At 44.4% G+C, this 19,294-nt stretch overlaps 1 protein-coding gene across 1 annotated transcript; it reads right to left on the bottom strand.

The window, feature by feature from the left end:
* Window positions 1–440: 440 nt before the first annotated feature.
* On the bottom strand, window positions 441–18,733 carry gabrd (gamma-aminobutyric acid type A receptor subunit delta). The gene is made up of 9 exons (XM_076026106.1): window positions 18,198–18,733; window positions 8,401–8,516; window positions 6,577–6,644; window positions 4,849–5,069; window positions 4,308–4,390; window positions 4,027–4,164; window positions 3,362–3,517; window positions 2,484–2,695; window positions 441–1,513 (listed from the first exon to the last, which is right to left on the bottom strand). The coding sequence occupies exons 1-9, from the start codon at window positions 18,263–18,265 to the stop codon at window positions 1,181–1,183; spliced, it is 1,395 nt and encodes a 464-aa protein (XP_075882221.1). The 5' UTR covers window positions 18,266–18,733; the 3' UTR covers window positions 441–1,180.
* Between the last annotated feature and the right edge of the window lie 561 nt (window positions 18,734–19,294).

The raw sequence follows: 19,294 nt of genomic DNA, 5'->3' as shown, positions 1-19,294 counted from the left end.
AACATAATGTGTCCCTGTGTGTCTTTCAGCCTGTGTGATTGCCTGCCCCGCCCTAATGTGTTGCACCTGCGGCCCGTGGTCTCCCCTCCCTTCACCCCACCACAGTATTTACTCCTTGTTGTTTCTTCCCCTTTGAGTCAGTGCACTTTTAGCCGTCTTTACTGACCGTTTTGAATTCCCTTTTTGTTCCAAGTCATAATGCAGACTGACACAGAAGCTAAGACAATCATGTTGCTATGAATCCTCACACGACGGTTGATACGTTCTTGTTTTCTTATGCTTTCATTTTTTTTCGGTACTCTCATTGTTAGGTCTTTAGATTAAATATCATCTACCTTTTTTTTTTTTTTTACAGTGAATCACACCCAACGTGATTTCAGGTTCAGGAGCTTGAGGCACGTGCGCACACACACACACACACACATACACTCACACACAGGTGGTGGAAGAAGTCCTTTAATGGTGAGGAAACGGGCAGAACTGGCAGAAGGAGATAAGACTCTCCGGGCAGCATCCTGTGAGAGGAAAAAATGAATTGGAGGGGAACAAATCGGGAGGAGAACCAAAGGAGAGACAGTAAGTGGGTGGGTGGGTGTGGGGTTGCAGGGTGGGGAGGGTGGGGAGGGTGGTTGACTGGTGATGTTGGTGGTGGTCGAGGGCAGAGGAGGGTGAGTGTGTTATCAGCCATGCAGAATACTAGAACAGCTCATCCTGTCATCCTCCAGTCCAGGGACGTCGCCGTAGCTCTCGTTAGCTAACGCTGCTGGTTTGCAGGATGGCCGGCGCTGCGGCTTTTCAAGCGAGATGATTGGTCAAGGTGCCCCGTGTCCGTGCGGCAGGAGTGCGTGTCGGCTACAGTGCATTGAACCGCAACGCATGCCCTCCTTATTATACATCTCTGTGTTTGTATTTAAAGATACAAAGCTATGGCAACGATTAGTTTAACTGGCTTCCAATAACGTATCACAAACCGCCACGATCCATTTCGCCAGGGGTGTGTGCTGTTCTTTGTTTCTTCTCGTCTCGCCGAGACCTGCGGTGCCTGTCAGCTGCACCAGGCCGCCAGCATTGAAGTGGCACAGCTCGACAGCTCAGTTTGTTTTTTTGTTTTCTTTTGTTTGTTTTTTTTTTACTTTTCTATATACAGTCCTGGAATGGCAGCGGGCCAGCTGCCTCCACCTCACATGGTGTACGCCACCCAGTAGATCACGTTCACCACGGCGAAAGTGAAAGGGAACACAGCCCGGGCGTAGATGTCGATGGTGTCGGCATCGATGGGCTTGCACACGCACTTGGAGCAGCACTTCCTCTCCTCCTCCTGCTTGGTCTCCTCCGTCTGCCTGGACCTTCTCCTCCTGGGCTCCACCTCCTCACCGCCGCCGCCCTCTCCTGGGATCTCGCTGCCGGAGCGCTGGGCCCGCCCGTGGCGGTTTGAAATCATCACGCTCTGGTTCATTCCGGTGACGGATAGGGAAAACAGCACCATAGCCTGTTTTCCATTCTTCACAATGGACTGTGGAGAGATACACAGACAGAGGCTTTTTTTTTTTTTTTTCGCTTAGCCCTAAATATTCAACAGAGCAGGCAAAAGGAACGACACTGAAGCCCTTTTTGTGAAGAAAGCTGAACAGAATCCAGATAAATGTCTCATCCCTGCCTCGTACTCAAAGACAAATGGAGCAACTTCACATCTTTCACCCTCATAAAATCTAATGCACACTCTTTTTTATGTTTCCTTAAATGAGAACATGTTTTATGTTTTACTGTCAAGACATTGTCTGGGGCAAATTCAAAAGACACTGAAAAATATGGTAAAGAATAGCTCTTGGATGGATGGATGGTAACCTTTGACTGCAATTCATCCATCTTACTTTTATGAGAGTAAATTATCTTTCGTCAATTTTAGTCGAGATCATTGCTAGTGAGCTACGTTTTAGTAGCAAATGGCTGCTATAACACTGCACAGCTGCCAGGAAGCTCAAGATTTTGTTCAGAAATTTCAGTCATCCAAAGGACAAAGAAGAAATGCAGGAAATGGCAGAGACAGTGGCTATAGACATTAGCATGGGTGCTGCAGTAAAAGCAGTTTAAGCAGAGCTGCGTGGCCTTTTTTACATCAAGGAGAATAAAAACAAAGAGCGGCACTGAAGTATTTCCTCAGTGGAAACAATATTTTTGCTTGACTACAAACTGCCTTGTGGCACAGTCGCTCTTTGCAGCAGCTTTTCTTTTGGTTAGAGGGACGTTCAGCCAAGCGGCACGTCTGTTTACGGCAGCCTGAAGCAGACGTCACAACGACAGCTCATCTGTCAAAGTGGCTATCTTGTTTTTACACTATCTAGAAGTTAATTGGCTCTCCTGAAGGACACCAGAGCCCGATGTCTGTCAGCACAGACAGACAGGTGAAGATCTTGGTTTTGAAAGGTGTGCTCGTTACTCATCCAACCCGCCAGCGATGACGGTGGCGCGAGTGGTCTCCTCACCTCGGAGCTCAGCTTGTTGGCCTTCACTTTGGCCTTTTCCTTGAGCCTGTAGTCGGCGTTGTAGTGTGCGAAGGCGTACTCGATGAGCGCAGCGAACACAAACACGTAGCAGATCCAGAAGTAGACATCCAGCGCCTTGATGGCCGAGGCTCGGGGGAGGGAAGAGCGGGCGCTCACCATCAGCGTGGTCATAGTCAGAACGGTGGTGATCCCTGAAAAAAGTCGACGGCACAAACACGGCTAAGAGGTCCTGAGGGAAGGACATAGCGGCGAGGTCTGTTTGTTTGCTTGGTGGAATTTGCTGCGTCGGCTGCTAATAAACACATTTGTCACTTACACGCAGCACAAAAACTTAAAGACAAAACGTCAATGTGTACAATAAATTCTTTTTTGTATTAAAGCTGTGTTTTACAGATGATTAATGACTATTGTGGGGGAACAACATTTCGTTTTTGGGTTAACTGTATTGATCAAAAGTCATAAAAGTAATTTCTTTGTCCTAATCAGTTTGGAAATTGCTTGCAGAGCAAAAATAGCCACTGTTCATGTTAGCTGAGTTATGATAAAAGGTCCCATGCCATGAAATGGTTATTTTACCAACATGACAAACCAATAAAATGCATCATGTCTGTCAATGAAAAGGTCAGATGTAGTGAAATTACCAATAACGTTTTGGCATAGGTATTTGGTAAATTGACCAAATACTATTTATATTTTTTTTCAGAATAATGCTATGCTATCTATGCTGTCTACCCAACTACACAGAAATTACAAAAACTCCATCCTTTACTTTTCTCGCTTAAGCACAAAGTTGTGTTTATGGAAATCCCGACCCTGGTACTTTAACTTAAAACAGACTTGTAAAAACTGGCACCAACCTAAGGAGACACGTGCCGGGACTGCTGACTGGCTGATCCAAAAGGACACCCAGGACATGGCGACCAGTAAAATGGACGGCATGTACGACTGAATGATGTAGACACCTCGGTTGCGTCTCAGCTGGAAGCGCAGACTGAGCCTCGGAAAGCGTCCCGCTAGGAAAGCAGAAACAGAATGTTTAATTGCTAATTAGGCACGAGCTAGCTAGCGAGCGCACACAATTCTTCATCAGAGGCGCCGCTACCTTTGTACGTCTGCCTGCACACTTGTGCCCCCAGTGGCAAAAAGCTTCAAAACGTGAGCCATAAAGAGACAGGCGCTACTTTTTTTTTTTTTCCTCCAGCCCCAAATCCTCCAGTATTATTTCTTAAACCTCTTGCCTGGCTCAGCAGCAATCCTAACTTGATCTATTCCTTCAGTGCATAGAATATAACCCCAAGTGCCTGAAGTCAGAAGAAAAAACATCTTTCATCTTTCAAAAAGAATTTGCAGAGTTTTCAAACACAAAAGTCAAGCTGAGTCCAGAACCTGAAAATAATACATGATGGAGAAATCGGGGAGAGAAAAAAAAAAAAAAAGGAATAATCACACAGGAGGAACATGGAAGCAGCTTCAAACGGCAACGAGCGGGAAATCAAAGAGACAAAACAACCCCGACGCTCACCAGACTTGAAGTTCATCATCTCGGTGACAAAGCGATAGTCTGTGATGGTGAACTGGGAGAGCTCCAGTTTGTCCAGGCCGTGGATGTGCCGCTGGCTCTCTGACCAGTGGTACACGATGTCCTCTGAGGAGTAGCCGTCTGAAAATGGGACAAAAATCCCAGTTCGTCATGCCGTGTGTGTGTGTGTGTGTGTGTGTGTGTGTAATCCACGTCCGACACTGTGCAGCAAAGTGGAGAAAGGAAAGCAGGAAAGTGTTTGTCATTTGTCGTTCCTGACTCACAGCTCTCCAGGTCCAGCATGCACTCCTGTTCATCCATAGGATACTTGGTCAGGTCCATGTCGCACGCCACAGTGGAAGTGATCCTACAAACAAGATGGAGTAGTGAGACATCGACTAAACTTCACATGACTGATATATATTTTGTCCCTTTGCGTCTTCTTCAAACATTTGATATTTTCCCCAGACCAATTAGTGAAGGAAACCAATGGTTGGGTGGTCTGGTGCAAAAGTGACCCTTTTGACCGTAAGGCCTCTCCTGTGTGGACTGTGTGAAGGTTACGCTCCACTGGTGCGTATTCAACCATCTGCCAAACCAATGTACAAACTCTTGAGATTGATTAAAGAATGAGGACTTTATATTCCCCCAATACAACTACTCTGTTGGCCCTAAACTTTTCCAAGTTTCTAAGTTTATTTCAAATGATAAAAGTAAAGCTGCTCGAAAACTAAGAGCTAAATTCAACAACTTTACAAAAAAAGACTATGAGCACTTGGCGTCTGTGGAACTGCCTCGGGACGACAGTAATCTGCTCGCCCGTACCGGCTGCTGTATAAAATGACTCCGTTGGGCTGCAGACGGATCAACTTGTTCTCCACGGTGACATCGTGGAACCAAGCAGATTTGGCGTTGACGATGAACGTGTCGGGCAGCCACAGCTTGTCCACGAACCGACTGTCCAGCCCCAGCGTCTTGTTGGTGTGGTTGTAGGACAGGCGGTCGTCGTGCCAGCTCTGCCGCAGGAACACGGTCATGGTGTACTCCTGCCAAGAGACAAACACGGGGGGCTGAGTCACGGGCACGGCGGACAAACTTTGTGTTTGCTACGTGGCGGCGGAGCCAGAGCAAATGTTTGCGGCGGGACGCGCGACGCTAGGAGACGAGGATTCCTGCTCTGTGTGTGGCCGGGACCGCTCCGTCTGGGGGAATACTGAGTATCTATACAAACATTGCACTTGCGTAGGTTATATTGTACAGTATCAGGGCTGTTCATTCAAAGGTCTCAGGAAGGACCAATGAAGCGGGTTTTTGGCAGGAACAAAACAAGTAGTTTTGCCGAGGGCTAAGTCTGCGGTCTCTTGCAGACCTATTGAAAAGTCTCTTTGTCCAATTTCCTCATTGGGTGCTTGGTGCTTTTATTACATTTTCCTTCTTGCGATAGAAAAAGAATGAAATTAATTAATAAATGATGTGTCAAAACATATTAAGGTTTTTATGTTTTCCCCTCTTTATAATACTGATCCTTCCTTCACAGATTACAGCCACTCAAGACACCAAATTGTGACTTTTACCAACTTTAAGGACATCCGGGAGCAGCTGGCAATGCTGGATTTCCAAGGTGATGAAATTTTCACATCCAAAAAAACACTTGAATGGGAGATTGTTTTAAATTGAACTTACTCACAAACTCACACAAGAACTGCTCCCACACTGGAAAAATGAAACTGGTCATGCGGCTTTTGCCTTCAAAAGTCAGGGATTGGGCGGCTTTAAAGTTAACTCGGCGGAATTTGAGAATAAAAGAAAAACTTGAACAAACTTGAACTTAAAAGCGCCCTGAGCCCCCTATGTTTTAGGCCTGACTTTTTCCTATGCCAGAATGAGAATTCTGTACTTGATGCCTCTCCACTGTGGTCTCACTGCCGAACCCATTATTTATTGATTATCACTTATTCCCGTATTTGTCACAAAGAAGAATTTAGTTCCAGCATTACTAAAACCCCAGAACGTGTTCAAATCATAAGTCATAAATCAAAGAAATTATAACTTTACTCACCTCATGGAACAATCCCATTTTAGCTATTTGGCTCTTACGTTTAGTCTGTTTGTATTTAGGTGAGGTGTCCCCTACTTCCTCTAGAAACAAGTTCAGGGTTTGTTTTTGATAAATTAGAGCAACAAAACCCTGACATTTCAATCTCTGCTTCAGGGCGTTTAAATTTTTTTATGAGGGAATTTAAACATGTACAAATTATTTGGGGGGCTACGTGGACATAAATGTGAACCTCCCCGACTAGATCTGCTTCTTACTCATGCATAGATCAAATTATCAAACAAGTCGAGTGGTGTGTCATACGTGTTCATGCTGGCGGCCTTTGAACCCTCCAGTGTGAATAAATCGGGATTATGCAAATTGGGGGAAAATCTTTGATCTATGCTGTGAAGTGAAGGCATGACAGATCTCTCTGAAGGATGATGGGATATAAAAAAAAAAAATAAAAGAAATTACAAAATTAAAAGAAAATTAAAAAAAAAAAAAAAAAACATTACCATGTTGGCTTCGGAGATGTGGTCAATGCTGGCCACTTCGATGGCCATGGCCACGTTCACTGGGGGACCTGCGGGGGGAACAAGGGAGAAATGGCAAACAAACACATGCACGCACGTACACAGACACACACACTTTGGCTATATAACACTCTCTCTCTCTCTCTCTCTCTCTCTCCCTCTCTCTCTCTCTCTCTCGCGCCACTTGTCTGGGAATCCATCAGACCCTCCCATCATCTCTGCCCGCCATCCATCTGTTTCCCTCCCACCCGACGTCCTCCTCCCACGCCTCAAACACTCCAACGGCGCGCGGAGATTAAGCATCATCCAGTTTAACCGCGCTAAGTGGGCATTCACAAACAGCACCGTGCTCTCGCGGACCCGCGCGCGCGTGCAGAGAGAGAGAGAGAGAGAGAGAGAGAGAGAGAGAGAGAGAGAGAGAGAGACACACACACACACACACACACACACACACAGAAAGAGAGAGAGAGAGAGAGAGAGGTTCTGCCAGCACTCGCACACGTGCGCGCGAGCACGCCGCAGCGTCTTCACACAACAGTTTGCCGTACGATCAGCATGGAGCGCGTCGCTCTGATTGGCCGCCGGAGGCCAGAGACGGTGGAGGCCGGCGCATTGACGCACGGAGGAAGAGGCCATTTGAAATGAACATTAAGGAATCATACACATTACCGTTCCCCGCCATTCAAACACGCCCTGCACACAACTGCTGACGCACACTCACAGTTGGGGGAGCGCTGGGACGGACGGACGGACGGACGGACGGACACCGAGGGGTGATTGACAATGGCGTGTTTGTTTGTACACGAAGGGCAGCGTTCTCTGTTCTCACTGTTATAGGATTGTTCATTTGTTCATTTTATCAATATATTGATAAAACCTAAAAAATAAAACCTAAATAAGTAAATAAATAAATAAAAATAAAAGAACTACTCAAAACAGAGTTTGGGTCGATTGATATAGTTTAAATTTTCATCACTGTTTTGTTTGGCACTGATGTCGCTCCTCGCTGGAGACTGTAATAACACAACAGTATGTAAACGTAAAATGCAAGTCAATTTAACTGTAGCCAGTAGAAGTTCACAATGTCCAGTCTTAGCTGCACTAAAATCTCCTCTCTTTTTTTCGTTCAAGTGAGACAATTTAGAACCAAGCCACTGAATTTCCTGATTTTAAAGTGACTTCCACGATTAAATAATGGAAAAGAAAAAGAGTGAAGTTCAATATTGTAATATTTCATGTTTCTTGGCACAACACATGACAGCAAAAACCAATGGGATGGGTGTTGAATGGGGGGAGTGGCTTTGCAATAACAGACATGATTCCTCAATGGTCATTTTCGACATCACACTGAAAGGACCACACGACGATGGTGCACAGGTTGATGTGTGTGTGTGTGTGTGTGTGTGTGTGTGTGTGTGTGTGTTGGTCATGACTCCACATTTTCACCTGCTGCTCAGCTGAGTTAAGCTGTGAGATTGAGAAATCTATCTCTGTGGTCATTGGATGTGTCACATTTTGCAGCCATTCTTAGCAGCGTGTATCGTGAGCGGTGTGCTCATGGCACCGCCCACTTCCTGTCTCCTCCCTGAAGGGCTCGGCCCTGAACGTAGCCATCGGTAAAGCACTGGTGTGCCCAGAACCTGTTCTCATGTCCATTTTGCTACACGTATTTACGAGTCAAATTAGGCAGAAACGCTAAAACCGAGCCACCATTCAGGTCCATGCGCTAGCTGATGCTAAGGATGGCTGTAAATGTGAGGGGGTGAAATGCAACCCAATGCCACGAGCATTAGATCTCATACTCACCTCCTATCCCAGGGCGAAAATTTCTGGCATAGCCCTTCATTAAATCATCCAGATTAGGTAACCAGGATATTTCAATGTCTGTACCTACATAGTCCCCAATGTCACTCAGCATGGCCCTGGAAGAGACAGACAGGAAACACACACAGGTCTTCAGCCACACCGTGCAGTCGGCACAGGAGAAACCCCAGAAGCACTTCACATAAAGGAAGAGGAAATGAAATTAAAAAAAAAAAAAACGTTGACGATTGAGACAGAGTATGCCAGTGTAGGATTCTGTGGCACTTATAGGAAAATGAGTGTGAAAAGTATGAACCCATAGTGTGGCTGTATGATTTCTGTTAAACCACCAGGGGGCATCGGACACAGCAATCATCTTATCACCATCATCATCATCATCATCATCATCATCATCATCATCATGCTTATTTCGACCTCAGAAGAGACACTGAGGAGACAGAGACCCTGTGTGCTGCTAGATGACTGAAAATGGCACAACTGGTTTCTCTCAGCTCCCCTCCCCCAGAAAGCAGCTGCTGTTTCTGTGGCTCTCTGGAGGGAGGTTAATGATGCAGTGAGGCAGGACCAGTTTGGGAGCCAAAGCCAAATTGAAAAAGAGGGGGAAATGCTTTGTAAAAAAAAAAAAAAAAGGAAAGACAGACAGAATCTTTACAAATGACATGTCTGATTAACAGTTCACTGAATTCTTTTAGTCAGGCAATTCCTTAAATCCTTCCATTTGAGATGACCCTATAATTTATAACCCTATAAAATATAATTTATTATGAAATCTCTTTATGTTTTAAGCTGTATGCCTTGGATGTCTCAAACACAAGCATTCGCAATCAAACTGAAGTGTAACGTATGTAAAGAACGTAAAGAGTCGGAACCGTTGCGTGTGTTTGTACTACTAATCAAGGACGATGTTTACTGGCTTCTGTCATCTTTATAGTCCACATTTCAATGCCCAATACAATTTCTACATTATTGCTCACCATCTGAATTATTGATTGTCGGCTCTGTAGGTTGCACTCAGTTTCGTATACTGCTGTAAACAACGGGGGCGCAATTGCAAACAAACATGATGAAATATTTACGGAGAAAATGTATAAAGCGGCCTCCTTTCACCCCCTTCATGACCCCAATTTTTTTTTTTAATCAATGTTTAAACATCATTATAAATTAATTGCTACCACACTGTTTTTCCTACAAATCTTCTCCAGCCAGAGTGTAATAGATGCGGTTTAAAACATTTATACACAGAAATTATTCATGGCTAATCATCTATATTAAAAGCCTGTTACCAAAACATGTAATTGTGCCTGATATGATAGGCTGTTACACAAATGATAAAAGCAAATTACCAAAGGAAGAAGCCACCTTGAGTTTTTGTCCAAAAGGAGGCTGGTGGTGGATCCGGACTTCCCTCAGCCTAAACTTTAGACTGTTTTTTCTAGTCTTGGTCACTGTCAGAGCACAAGCTGACAGCATCTGCCTGGGCACAAGATTCAAAGACAAAAAAAAAAAAAAAAAAAAAAGCAGCTATTCTTCTCATAAACCACTAGGTGGCAGCTTTGCATTCCGCAACACAGACTTTGCACACGCGCATGCATGCACGTGTGCACACAGTCTGGACCGTTTTAGTAACACCTTTAGTAACCACGCTGTTACACAAGCAAGTCTCAGAGCTGCTGCGCCTACAGAATTGCATATAAATATACATTGAATCAACTAAACTAACGGACTGAACTCATCGTTATTAAAAAAAATAAATAAATATAACTATCAATTGACTGATTTGAGAGTTAAGCCGACTCTCAGATCAGCAAGTCCCCCACACATATGGAACCCAGGCCTCCGTGGATTAAAAATGAAATGCATTGTGTAAAAATAATAAAGCATTTCTCGGTGAATTGGTTTTGCAACAGCGGATGTGTTTTATTTTTAGTCTTGCAATCACTGTCATGCCTGGCAATGAGTGGGAGCAGCGGGTAAATTAATCACTCTGTGACTACTGGATTCCTCCGCTAATTGGCAGCTTCTAAAAGTAGAAAATACAGAAAGCCGTTGTCACGCAGCAAGGTCAAACTGCACGAGAGGGGAGCGAGACAGTCGGAGTGTCTGCAGGGACAAGAATCCTGCTCTATTTTGTCTCCGAGTTGTGGGTTTGTGCTGAAGGTTCATCGGTGTGGCCCCCTTCACGTCTTCATCCCAGACCCCACGAGTGCAGCCTCAATCTCTCTCTGTATATCTTCAGAAAGTAGCACATTTAGCCTTCTGTTTGCAGCCAACTGTTAAAATACAGTTTTAGCTCCAGAAATGAGGATTTGCTGGACCTGATATATGTCTTTAGGAGGATGAAACTAAGTCGGTATCATGGGAAGGAGCCAACACCCGTAAGTGGCAGTAGTACCCTTTCTGACATCACAAAGGGATAGATTTGTGAACTCTATCTGAAAGTGGAGCGAGCAAATGGCGAGAAAGTGAATTTTGCACAATGTGGGACCGTCTGGTAACATTCTGTCATTAGATTTACTGAAACCATGTTGCAACATGTTTATCATCGCATTACCTCTCCTCAGTTCCCGACAGGAATAACTATCTATGCTTCAGTTCTGCAAAAGTTTTCTTTAAAAACTGACAAACCCAAGATTTCTATTCTGTTTTCCTCTGTCTAGAGTGTCTGACGTATGGTATTACTTTTTACCATAGTGTCCTAGAAAATGCTCTCAAGCATAAAAGTTTTGATTGAATCGCTATTTAATTTTCCCTTTTTCATCAACAACATGTATGCAAACCGTAAATAGACTTTTATTTGCTCTTGTGGTTTGAAGAAAAATTGTTTCTCTATTTGCCTGCCTGCATTTAATGACCACCGAGAGCCGAGGACCAAGGACCGAATCACAGCTCCCCCATATTAGACGGAGCCATTAGAAGACGAGCACGCGGCGGAACATTTGCATTTGCACCTCTCCATTTTCCCGACCCCTCATCCATGACAAACAGCGAAGAGTGCATTTCCCCCGGCCGGCTCCTCTGTCGCCTGCGCTGCGCTCCTCTCCCGAGGCCTGGATCGGCTGAACGTGCTGACATTAAACAGACGGAGGAAGAGTAGGAGAGGGGAAAAAACAAGGAGCAGCAGTATCACTCAGATTCACAGCGTCTTTCTCTCTTGTTGGGGGTAGCGGGATGGAGAGGGGGGGCGGGGGGGTGGGGCGGTTAACGTGCAGCGCGGCCTGACGAGAGCAATTAGTTTTTTTATGTGCTGACACTGCTGGTTGTTACCTGAGTGCCGGTCCCCTGACGCTCGCTCCGTGACTCGACATTTCATTGCTTTGATTTGGCGGCGAAGTGAGTCGAGCCGTGTCGCCAAAACATCTGAGCGCCCATCTCCCCAATCCCCACCGCGGGTGAATCAAAGCGGTGCACCTCAACAGGCAGCTTTTCATGTTGCTGATAATTAATAGACAGTAATGACAAAATGAACACAGCTTTGATTGACTTCATTAGAACTTGACACATCCAGTTGGAGTCCCAGCGACTGAAAACTGGATTGATTGCCTCCACCTTTGCACTGGGAATTCTTTTTTTTTTTTTTTTTTTTTTCCCACACCATCGCACTTTTGTTTTCTGCCTTTGAGTTCTGCTGGTGCCCGCATCTCCTTTTAAAGAGTAATTTTCCAAGCAGTTGGATCGCTGTTGTTTTCTAATCAGCGTCTACGTGAGGAGACAGCACTTTTGAAAACCAAATAGGACAACAAAGCAATACAGGAAGTAACTGCTCCCCTTGTAAAGAAACTAGCGTAGCATAGTTTTGTTAAACAATGTGCGTTTAACATTGCCATTTTGTATGGGTCTTTTTGTGTTTGTTTATGATGAATATGTGAAATAAATCTGTTGGATTACAGGAGACATTATGAAAAAGGAAGTGAATACCAGCTGATTTGGGGTGGGGGGGCCTTAGTGGCAAAATGTCCCACTAAGTCTCCCACCTCCGGCAACGTCTGTGCATCCCTCTGCAGCAGCTCAACATGAAAATCCAAGCAGCCACAGAAACGTCATGTGTTTAAGTGACTGTAGGCCAGTTATACAAACAAGACTGACACATTTTGCTGGTTGAAAGTTTCTCACTTTCACATGATGTAACTCTTGCCTTCATTGTCATTTGTGACAGCAAACACAATGAGGTTGGGTGTGTGTGTGTGTGTGTGTGTGTGTGTGTGTGTGCGCGCGTGTGTGTGTGCCATCACTGTGCACTCTGGGACATAGCAATTATTTCCCTTCACATTTTATAGTTTAATCAATAGCGAAAATAATCCCCAACTGCAATTCCACAAATCTCCTCAAATCTCCACTGGCGTTCACGCTGATGAGCTCAATAATCTTTCCTCTCAATAAATCTTTCCATCTTGCCTTTTGCTCCTCTCAAAAAAAATAAAACATTGCAAATGTCACTGTGTGAGTCTGGTGAGATGTGGAATTTCATTGTACATCATCAAACATTGGCTTTTGTTGTTGTGCTGAAAACAATTTGGGTTTTATTTATAAGATAACTAACAATAGCTAAGTAGCTGCAGCTAAAATGTTCTGGATTTACCAAATCCTCCATGCAACCTACAAGAAAACTTCTGATTATTTTCTGCACTTTCCTCTATAGTCACTGGTTTTTCCATTTCTTCTATTTCTATTTTGGAAAGTCAACAATAATATCAAGTGATGAGATGAATTTTATTCATCTGATATAGCAGAATATGGAGTGAGTCTGTATGTATATAACAGTTTTACTCTTCTTCTCCTCCAAATATCTCCTCTTTGCTCTTCCTCTAGTCTTCCTCCTGCCAGTTCCAACCTCAGCATCCTTCTAATGATATCTTCACTGTCCCTCCTCTGCAAATGTCAGAAAATGTCAAACCATCACTGTCTGACCTCTCTGGCTTTAGCTCCAAAACATCTAACATGGGATGTCCCTCTGATGTCCTCATTCCAGAGCAGGTTTCTCCTTATCAGGGTGCAGGTAGCCGCAGGGCTGGCGTTCAGGTCAGTGAGTGTCCTCTGCCGCAGATCTTAATAAGGTGACATTTGTCTTAAAATAGCTTTTCATTAGTGGCTGTGCGATAAGTGTTGTGCTGCTCCATCACAGGGAAAAGCTGAACAACCTTGAAAGGCAGTAAGACAACCAAGACTTCAACTCTCCAGAACATGCTGGGTTATTTTTTTTATTACATTTTTTTCAAGGAAGCACGAGCACGACCTGACTAATTTCATCCTCCTTTTCTTTGAAGAGGCGGGACCTGCTGCCAGGGTTTATCAGTGACAAGAAACAGGAAACTACTGCAAACTCTGTAGACAATGACTGCCCCTGCAGTCAGTTAAAATACTTTAATAATGAATTCAGTTCACATTTTTATTAAATAAGAAAAAAAATGAATTTATTTAATGTTTTTGTTTTTTTCTTTGTATGTGACTACAATTTCATTTCGCACAGCACGCAGTTTTTGTTTACGCACTAGCTTCCTGCTTTTGTTTGTTTTATTTTCATCACACATTCATCAGTGCAATGAAACGTTTGGACACATTAAACTGATGCCTGTGGTCAGATCCAAATGCAAAATTTGGCTCTTGGGAGTCTAAATCCCACACAGCATTTTGGATGGATTTCCCTACAGAATAATTACAAACAACTTTTGCTTCTCACATTTAATATAACAGCTTAAAGCTGCGGGTTGCTGACGCACCACGTGTCAAGTCAGGTCTTGCAGACCAGTACATGCCGCCGGAAGAAGGCCGGTTGCGTCCCAATGTTGTTGGTGAACGTGCGCCGTGGACAGTAGGAGGGATTTATCCGCTGACTCAGCCTCTTGCACAGATTAGTTTGGAGCACTGTGTCAGGTTTAAGGACAAGCGTGTCAGACCAGGAAGATCATGAAATGTCAGGATTAACTGCAGCTGCATCCGAGCGTGCTAAGCGTTTCGCGGCCACGTTCGGACACGGCTCACGTGTGCGCGGATACTCCTCATCTCTCTTCATTAATGCTCACTGTTGTGAAACAGGGAGATTATTTTAAGAGTTCATGTCGAGAGCTCCAGAGGGCTTAAAGTACTTGTGTCGAACAAGTTCAATGCCGTAATCTTGCATCACTTAGTTGCTGCATTTACTTCAGTTAATTATTTAAAAGTGAAAAATGATTTGTTTCACGTATTTCACAAAACAGGCTCTGACAATTAAATTACCTTTTTATATTAATAGAATTTTCTTTTTTCTTTCGGACCAATACATTCGCGTCATGGGAAAACATACTGCACCAATTCTGTTGCCCCAATCTTGTTAGAGTGCGAGCTGCACATGGAGTTCAGAGATCCTCCTAAAATGTCCCAGGAATTGCTCCTGTCTGCTTACTTAGCAGTAATATTTTCTCGTTTTCGTTTCTAAGGTTGAAACGTTGTTGAAAAATCTAATATCCAAGGACACTCAAATTAATCCTTCTCCCATGAACACTATTTTAGACGACAATAGTGACACTTAAACACTATTTTTAACACTTAAAAATAGTGTATTGTCAGTTCATTTTATTCATTATGTTTATGTCACCTCAACCCTTGCTAGGCAACAGGATTGCTGCGATTTCAACGCTGATACTGTGTCTCACAGACTCATCACTGCTGAATCTGTGAGTCTTCAGCGGTTTTAGTCTGAAGTTCTATGGGCAATTAGTGTCATTAGAGGAGGCAGAAGCAAGAGGAAAGGCCAAAGTTTAGTTGTGCCAAAAACTGGAAGCAGCTGGATGCTTGTAAAGAGTGGCGGAATGCTGCAGTGTGGTCCGTTTTTATGGAACAGGCCAACATTTCTTGATTAAAAGAAGAGCAAAGAACAGCGCTAAAGGCTTTTCCCTACTTCTGACTCTCATGACATCCACAGGAACGTGATGTCACTGCGCCCCCTGTGTGTGTGTGTGTTGTTCCCTTGCTCCTTGTTTACTGACTGGACTCATCATGTTCCTGCATGTGCATCTCCTCTTCCTCCCGTTTGGTTGTATCCCGCTCCCAACACTGTGTCGATAAGCAAAAACACAAAAAACAGACACCACTGACTGCCAATATTAAAATAGCAAGATTAAAATGGAAACCCGATACTGTCATTTACGGGGAATTATAACTATTGTCCGCTGGCTGCATTATCACGTAATGGCTTTGTCACTCGACATTCCATTCGGTCCATCATGTCAGTGTTTGCTCAGGGGAGACACAGCTCTCACTGCATTGCTGAAGGGCCCGCAGGGAGCAGTTTTGTTGCAGTGTACGTTCAGTGCAAACTCACTACAAGTGATATTAAGTAAAGGTAAAATAATTGCATATATTGCTTCTTTAACACGCATCTAAATGCCTTACACACAGGAAGCCTCTTAGACAAACCGACACCACTCCAATCCACAGTTTATATAATGTTTGAGAGGTTTTTTTTCTCTCATATTGGCCCACAGAGCTTCACCGCTCACTACCTTCGCCGCACATACACCCCCCCCTATGGTGACAGGGAGAACTTAGCTGTGCCACGTTTGTGATGTGGACAAATGAGGGACTAAAAGGAGAAATACAGCAATTCGGCTCAGAGGAGAGGACGCACCATGCAACTCTCAGCCCCCGCTGACAAAACAGTAGCGTGTGCATGCGTGTGTGTGTGTGTGTGTGTGTGTGTGTACCTGCTACAGAGAGAGAACTGATACATAATGAGGTGGAGGAGCAAGAAAGGAAAAAAAACATGCACGCACACTCTGCCTCGTACTCAGGACAAAATAATGATATTAATAATAAAAGGGCAAAGTGTTGGGAGTAAAATCCACTTCCAAAAGCTCCCTCTACTTACTTGCCATCAGCATCAAATTAAACCATTTTTATTTTAGCTCAACAAGCTCAAAGCTTGAGCAACTTTGACCTTTGACCCCTTCAGTGGCAGCATATGTGCTTTCAAGATTTTAGGTACAGCTCCCACTCCTCCATCGTATTATGAGATGTATGTTAAAGTTTTCAGCAATTCCGCAAATCAGTGCCTGTGCGTCATAATTCCAATAAATTCCCAGCACAAATTAACTACCTCTTCCGTGGCATTGGCCTAGTGATTCTGCCGCTACACGACCCGGACTGACTGAGTTAGGATGATGCAGGTGAAAGTGAGTGGGCCTGACATGGCTGATGGAGTGCCTGACAAATCCATGGGATTTATTTCACACCGGAGACTTGATGAGGTTTGGAAGTGAGCAAGGGATCAATGTAACTCTCAAACCAAAAGTACAGAAACCACCCAAAAGGCATTTGGCCCCGAGTACCACTATGTAAGACTTCTATGGACTCAAATGGAAACGTATGGTCACACAGACGGCCAGTTGTATCGGCTGCTTGGCCTTGATCAAACAGTAGCGACACCGCAAAGGATATGTGTTGCATTCATCGCCGTCTTCTTAATGACAGCTGAAACAGACACATCAGCGCTACGCCACCTTTGCTGGTGTCTAATCACTGTGTAAGGCTTTTAGGGTTCTCAAAAGACACAATGCATTAGCCTAGTTGGTCAGTCAGCCTACAGGGCTGTAGCATAGGAAATGAGTAATCAGAACGTGGCAATTATTTCTGAAACTGATGTTAAATTCTTCCCCACATCCATTGAATTAGCGCCCCCACTGGCCTAAAGAAGGGAGGCTGCATCACAATAGAATAGAATAGAATAGAACAGAATAGAATAGGTTTGGTACATTTCATGGGTGCGGTTAAAAAATAGCTGTGTCTTTGAGAAATTGTTGCCAGAACTGTACTCATAATACAAAGACATAAAAAAAAAATTAAAAAAACTTGAGCTGGATTGAAATTCACAGTGGCAACGTACCAAAATCCCTGAAAATAGCTTCAACTGAAGATTTTCTCAGCTCAAGAGGATATATTCTATTACATGCAAATCTCAGTCTTACCCTACTTAGTTTAAGACCACAATTGAATGTGATCAGACTAATTTTAGAGTCTATTCAGAGGAGAATAAACACTTAACAGGAGGTGTTGTAAACAGAATGGGCATAGTCCTGATAGCAGTTCTCCATCTGTGCACCCCCAACCCTCACCGCCATTATTACACTCCTCACACTGGATATATGGGTTGTTGCTCTGTTTGGATCGCCTGTTTTCGGGCCACTGTTCTGATCCACGTGCATCACAGGCAACCATCTGACGCCTGACCCGGATGGAACAGGCCTGGATGTGGGTTGACTTTATCTGTCACGCAGAAAATGCGCCCACACACATACACCAACATGTTGTGAGCAAGAACAACAAAAAAAAAAAAAAACGAATCCAACAACAATCCTGTCCATCTATGCATATGCATTATGCAAATTGTGTCATCAGGGCCACGTGCCTGGAGGTAAAGCAGAGGGGAGAGCAGACCAGGCTCGTGGGTGTGAAGTCTGAGTTTGGATGTGAGGCTTTGGAGGGCAAAACAACAGAAATTCAATTTAATGCGCTTCAGGCTTGATATTGGCTGATGGAATGGAGTTACAGGAAAAACGAGCTGAACTCAAGTGTTTACAGGTTGGCTGAGTTCATAAAAGCAGACTTATAATTTTTTTTTTTCCCGCCACTGACGTTATACTCTCTAGAGCAATTATATCGTATGTCCTGTTTTTCATGTTGTCGATCAGACATTAAGTTTGTGTATCCGTGTGTGTCCAACTTTTTAATTCACACAGCTTGGCCTCTTTAAATCAACAACAATGAAGACATCACCTGCAAGAAGAGAAAGGGAATCGACCTGATCTCACCTGGTGAAAATGTCCCCTGCGAAGGCAAGCAGAGCCAGACTCGACAGCAGGAAAGTTGGAACCTCCATCTCTCCAGAATAGATAATTGAAGTCGAAGGGAGTAAAGGAAGTTTCCACGCGGAAGAGAGGCGAATGGAAGGGCAGAGACGCTGCCGACTTGTCTCTTTCTTTCACACTCGAATATTTCAGCGCGCTCGCCGTCGTGATCCGGCGTTGCCGGGCAGAGAAAGTAAAGTGCGGTGCTGATGCTGCTGCTTCTGCTGCTGGGAATGCTGGTGATGATCACCCCATGATCAGGTCATCAACAACCCCCAAGCCAGAGGAAAACACCCCAACAATCCTGCGCGTCCTGGAGCGCACAAAAACAGGGGGCTTGGGGAAAAAATAGGAGCGCACCGAAAAAGTCCCACTGCGCGTCTGACCGCAGCAACGAGCCGATCCACCGCCGCTGCCGCCGCTGTTGCTGATGATGCCTCCTCCTCCTCTTCCTCCGCCTCCTCCTCCTCCACTCACACACAGAGTCAGAGAGGGAGAGGGATGGAGAGAGAGTGAGAGGCGCGCTAATCTGCCGATCCCGCCTTTACTCCTCTAAACGGCAGATTCAATCTGGCCGCGGCAGGGACGCACGGCATGTCACGAACATGGGACTTCAAGCATATTACGTAATGTTTGACACATTTTAGTCGTATCCAGTCGGTAATTACTGGTGCCAGTGACATTGGAATGAGAGAGAGAGAGAGAGAGAGAGAGATAGCACATGAGGCCCACATACCCAGTGAGTGTAGTGAAATTTTTATTTTCACAGTATTGTGGAAAATTCCCTCGACCAAGGTTTTCTCAGCGGATGTGTTAACAAACTCCCTTAAGAAAGTTCCACTTTGATTTTCTGGATTTCCACAAGCTCTTTGTGACGTCACAAAGGGGATGTTGCCTTGTTTTTATTTTATTTTCTGGAATTAGTTCCATTGACAGCTGGGACATTGGCTTCAGCAGACCCCCACTAACCCTGAGTGCAGGAGTGAGCGGGCATCACCGCACTCAACGTTGTTTTTAATGTTCAAAGTAATTCTAATACAGTGCAGACTTGTTACAAAGTT

This window comes from Nelusetta ayraudi, unplaced genomic scaffold (assembly GCF_046127955.1).
Source record: "Nelusetta ayraudi isolate G7.1 ecotype Tasmania unplaced genomic scaffold, CSIRO-AGI_Nayr_v1 ptg000019l, whole genome shotgun sequence".
In the NCBI taxonomy this organism is placed as follows: Eukaryota; Metazoa; Chordata; class Actinopteri; order Tetraodontiformes; family Monacanthidae; genus Nelusetta; species Nelusetta ayraudi.
The sequence above is the reverse complement of the archived record's forward strand: the minus strand, read 5'-3'. Positions and strand labels throughout refer to the sequence as shown.

What these genes read in the sequence shown, in the direction of transcription:
- gabrd (XM_076026106.1), bottom strand. Translation starts at nt 18,265, where the DNA reads ATGGAGGTTCCAACTTTCCTGCTGTCGAGTCTGGCTCTGCTTGCCTTC. An exon ending in GTCATTTTATACAGCAGCCG is followed by an intron (nt 4,391 to 4,848) that starts GTACGGGCGAGC and finishes TCTTGTTTGTAG; the next exon opens with GATCACTTCCACTGTGGCGT. An exon ending in GATGATGAACTTCAAGTCTG is followed by an intron (nt 3,518 to 4,026) that starts GTGAGCGTCGGG and finishes CTGCTTTCCTAG; the next exon opens with CGGGACGCTTTCCGAGGCTC.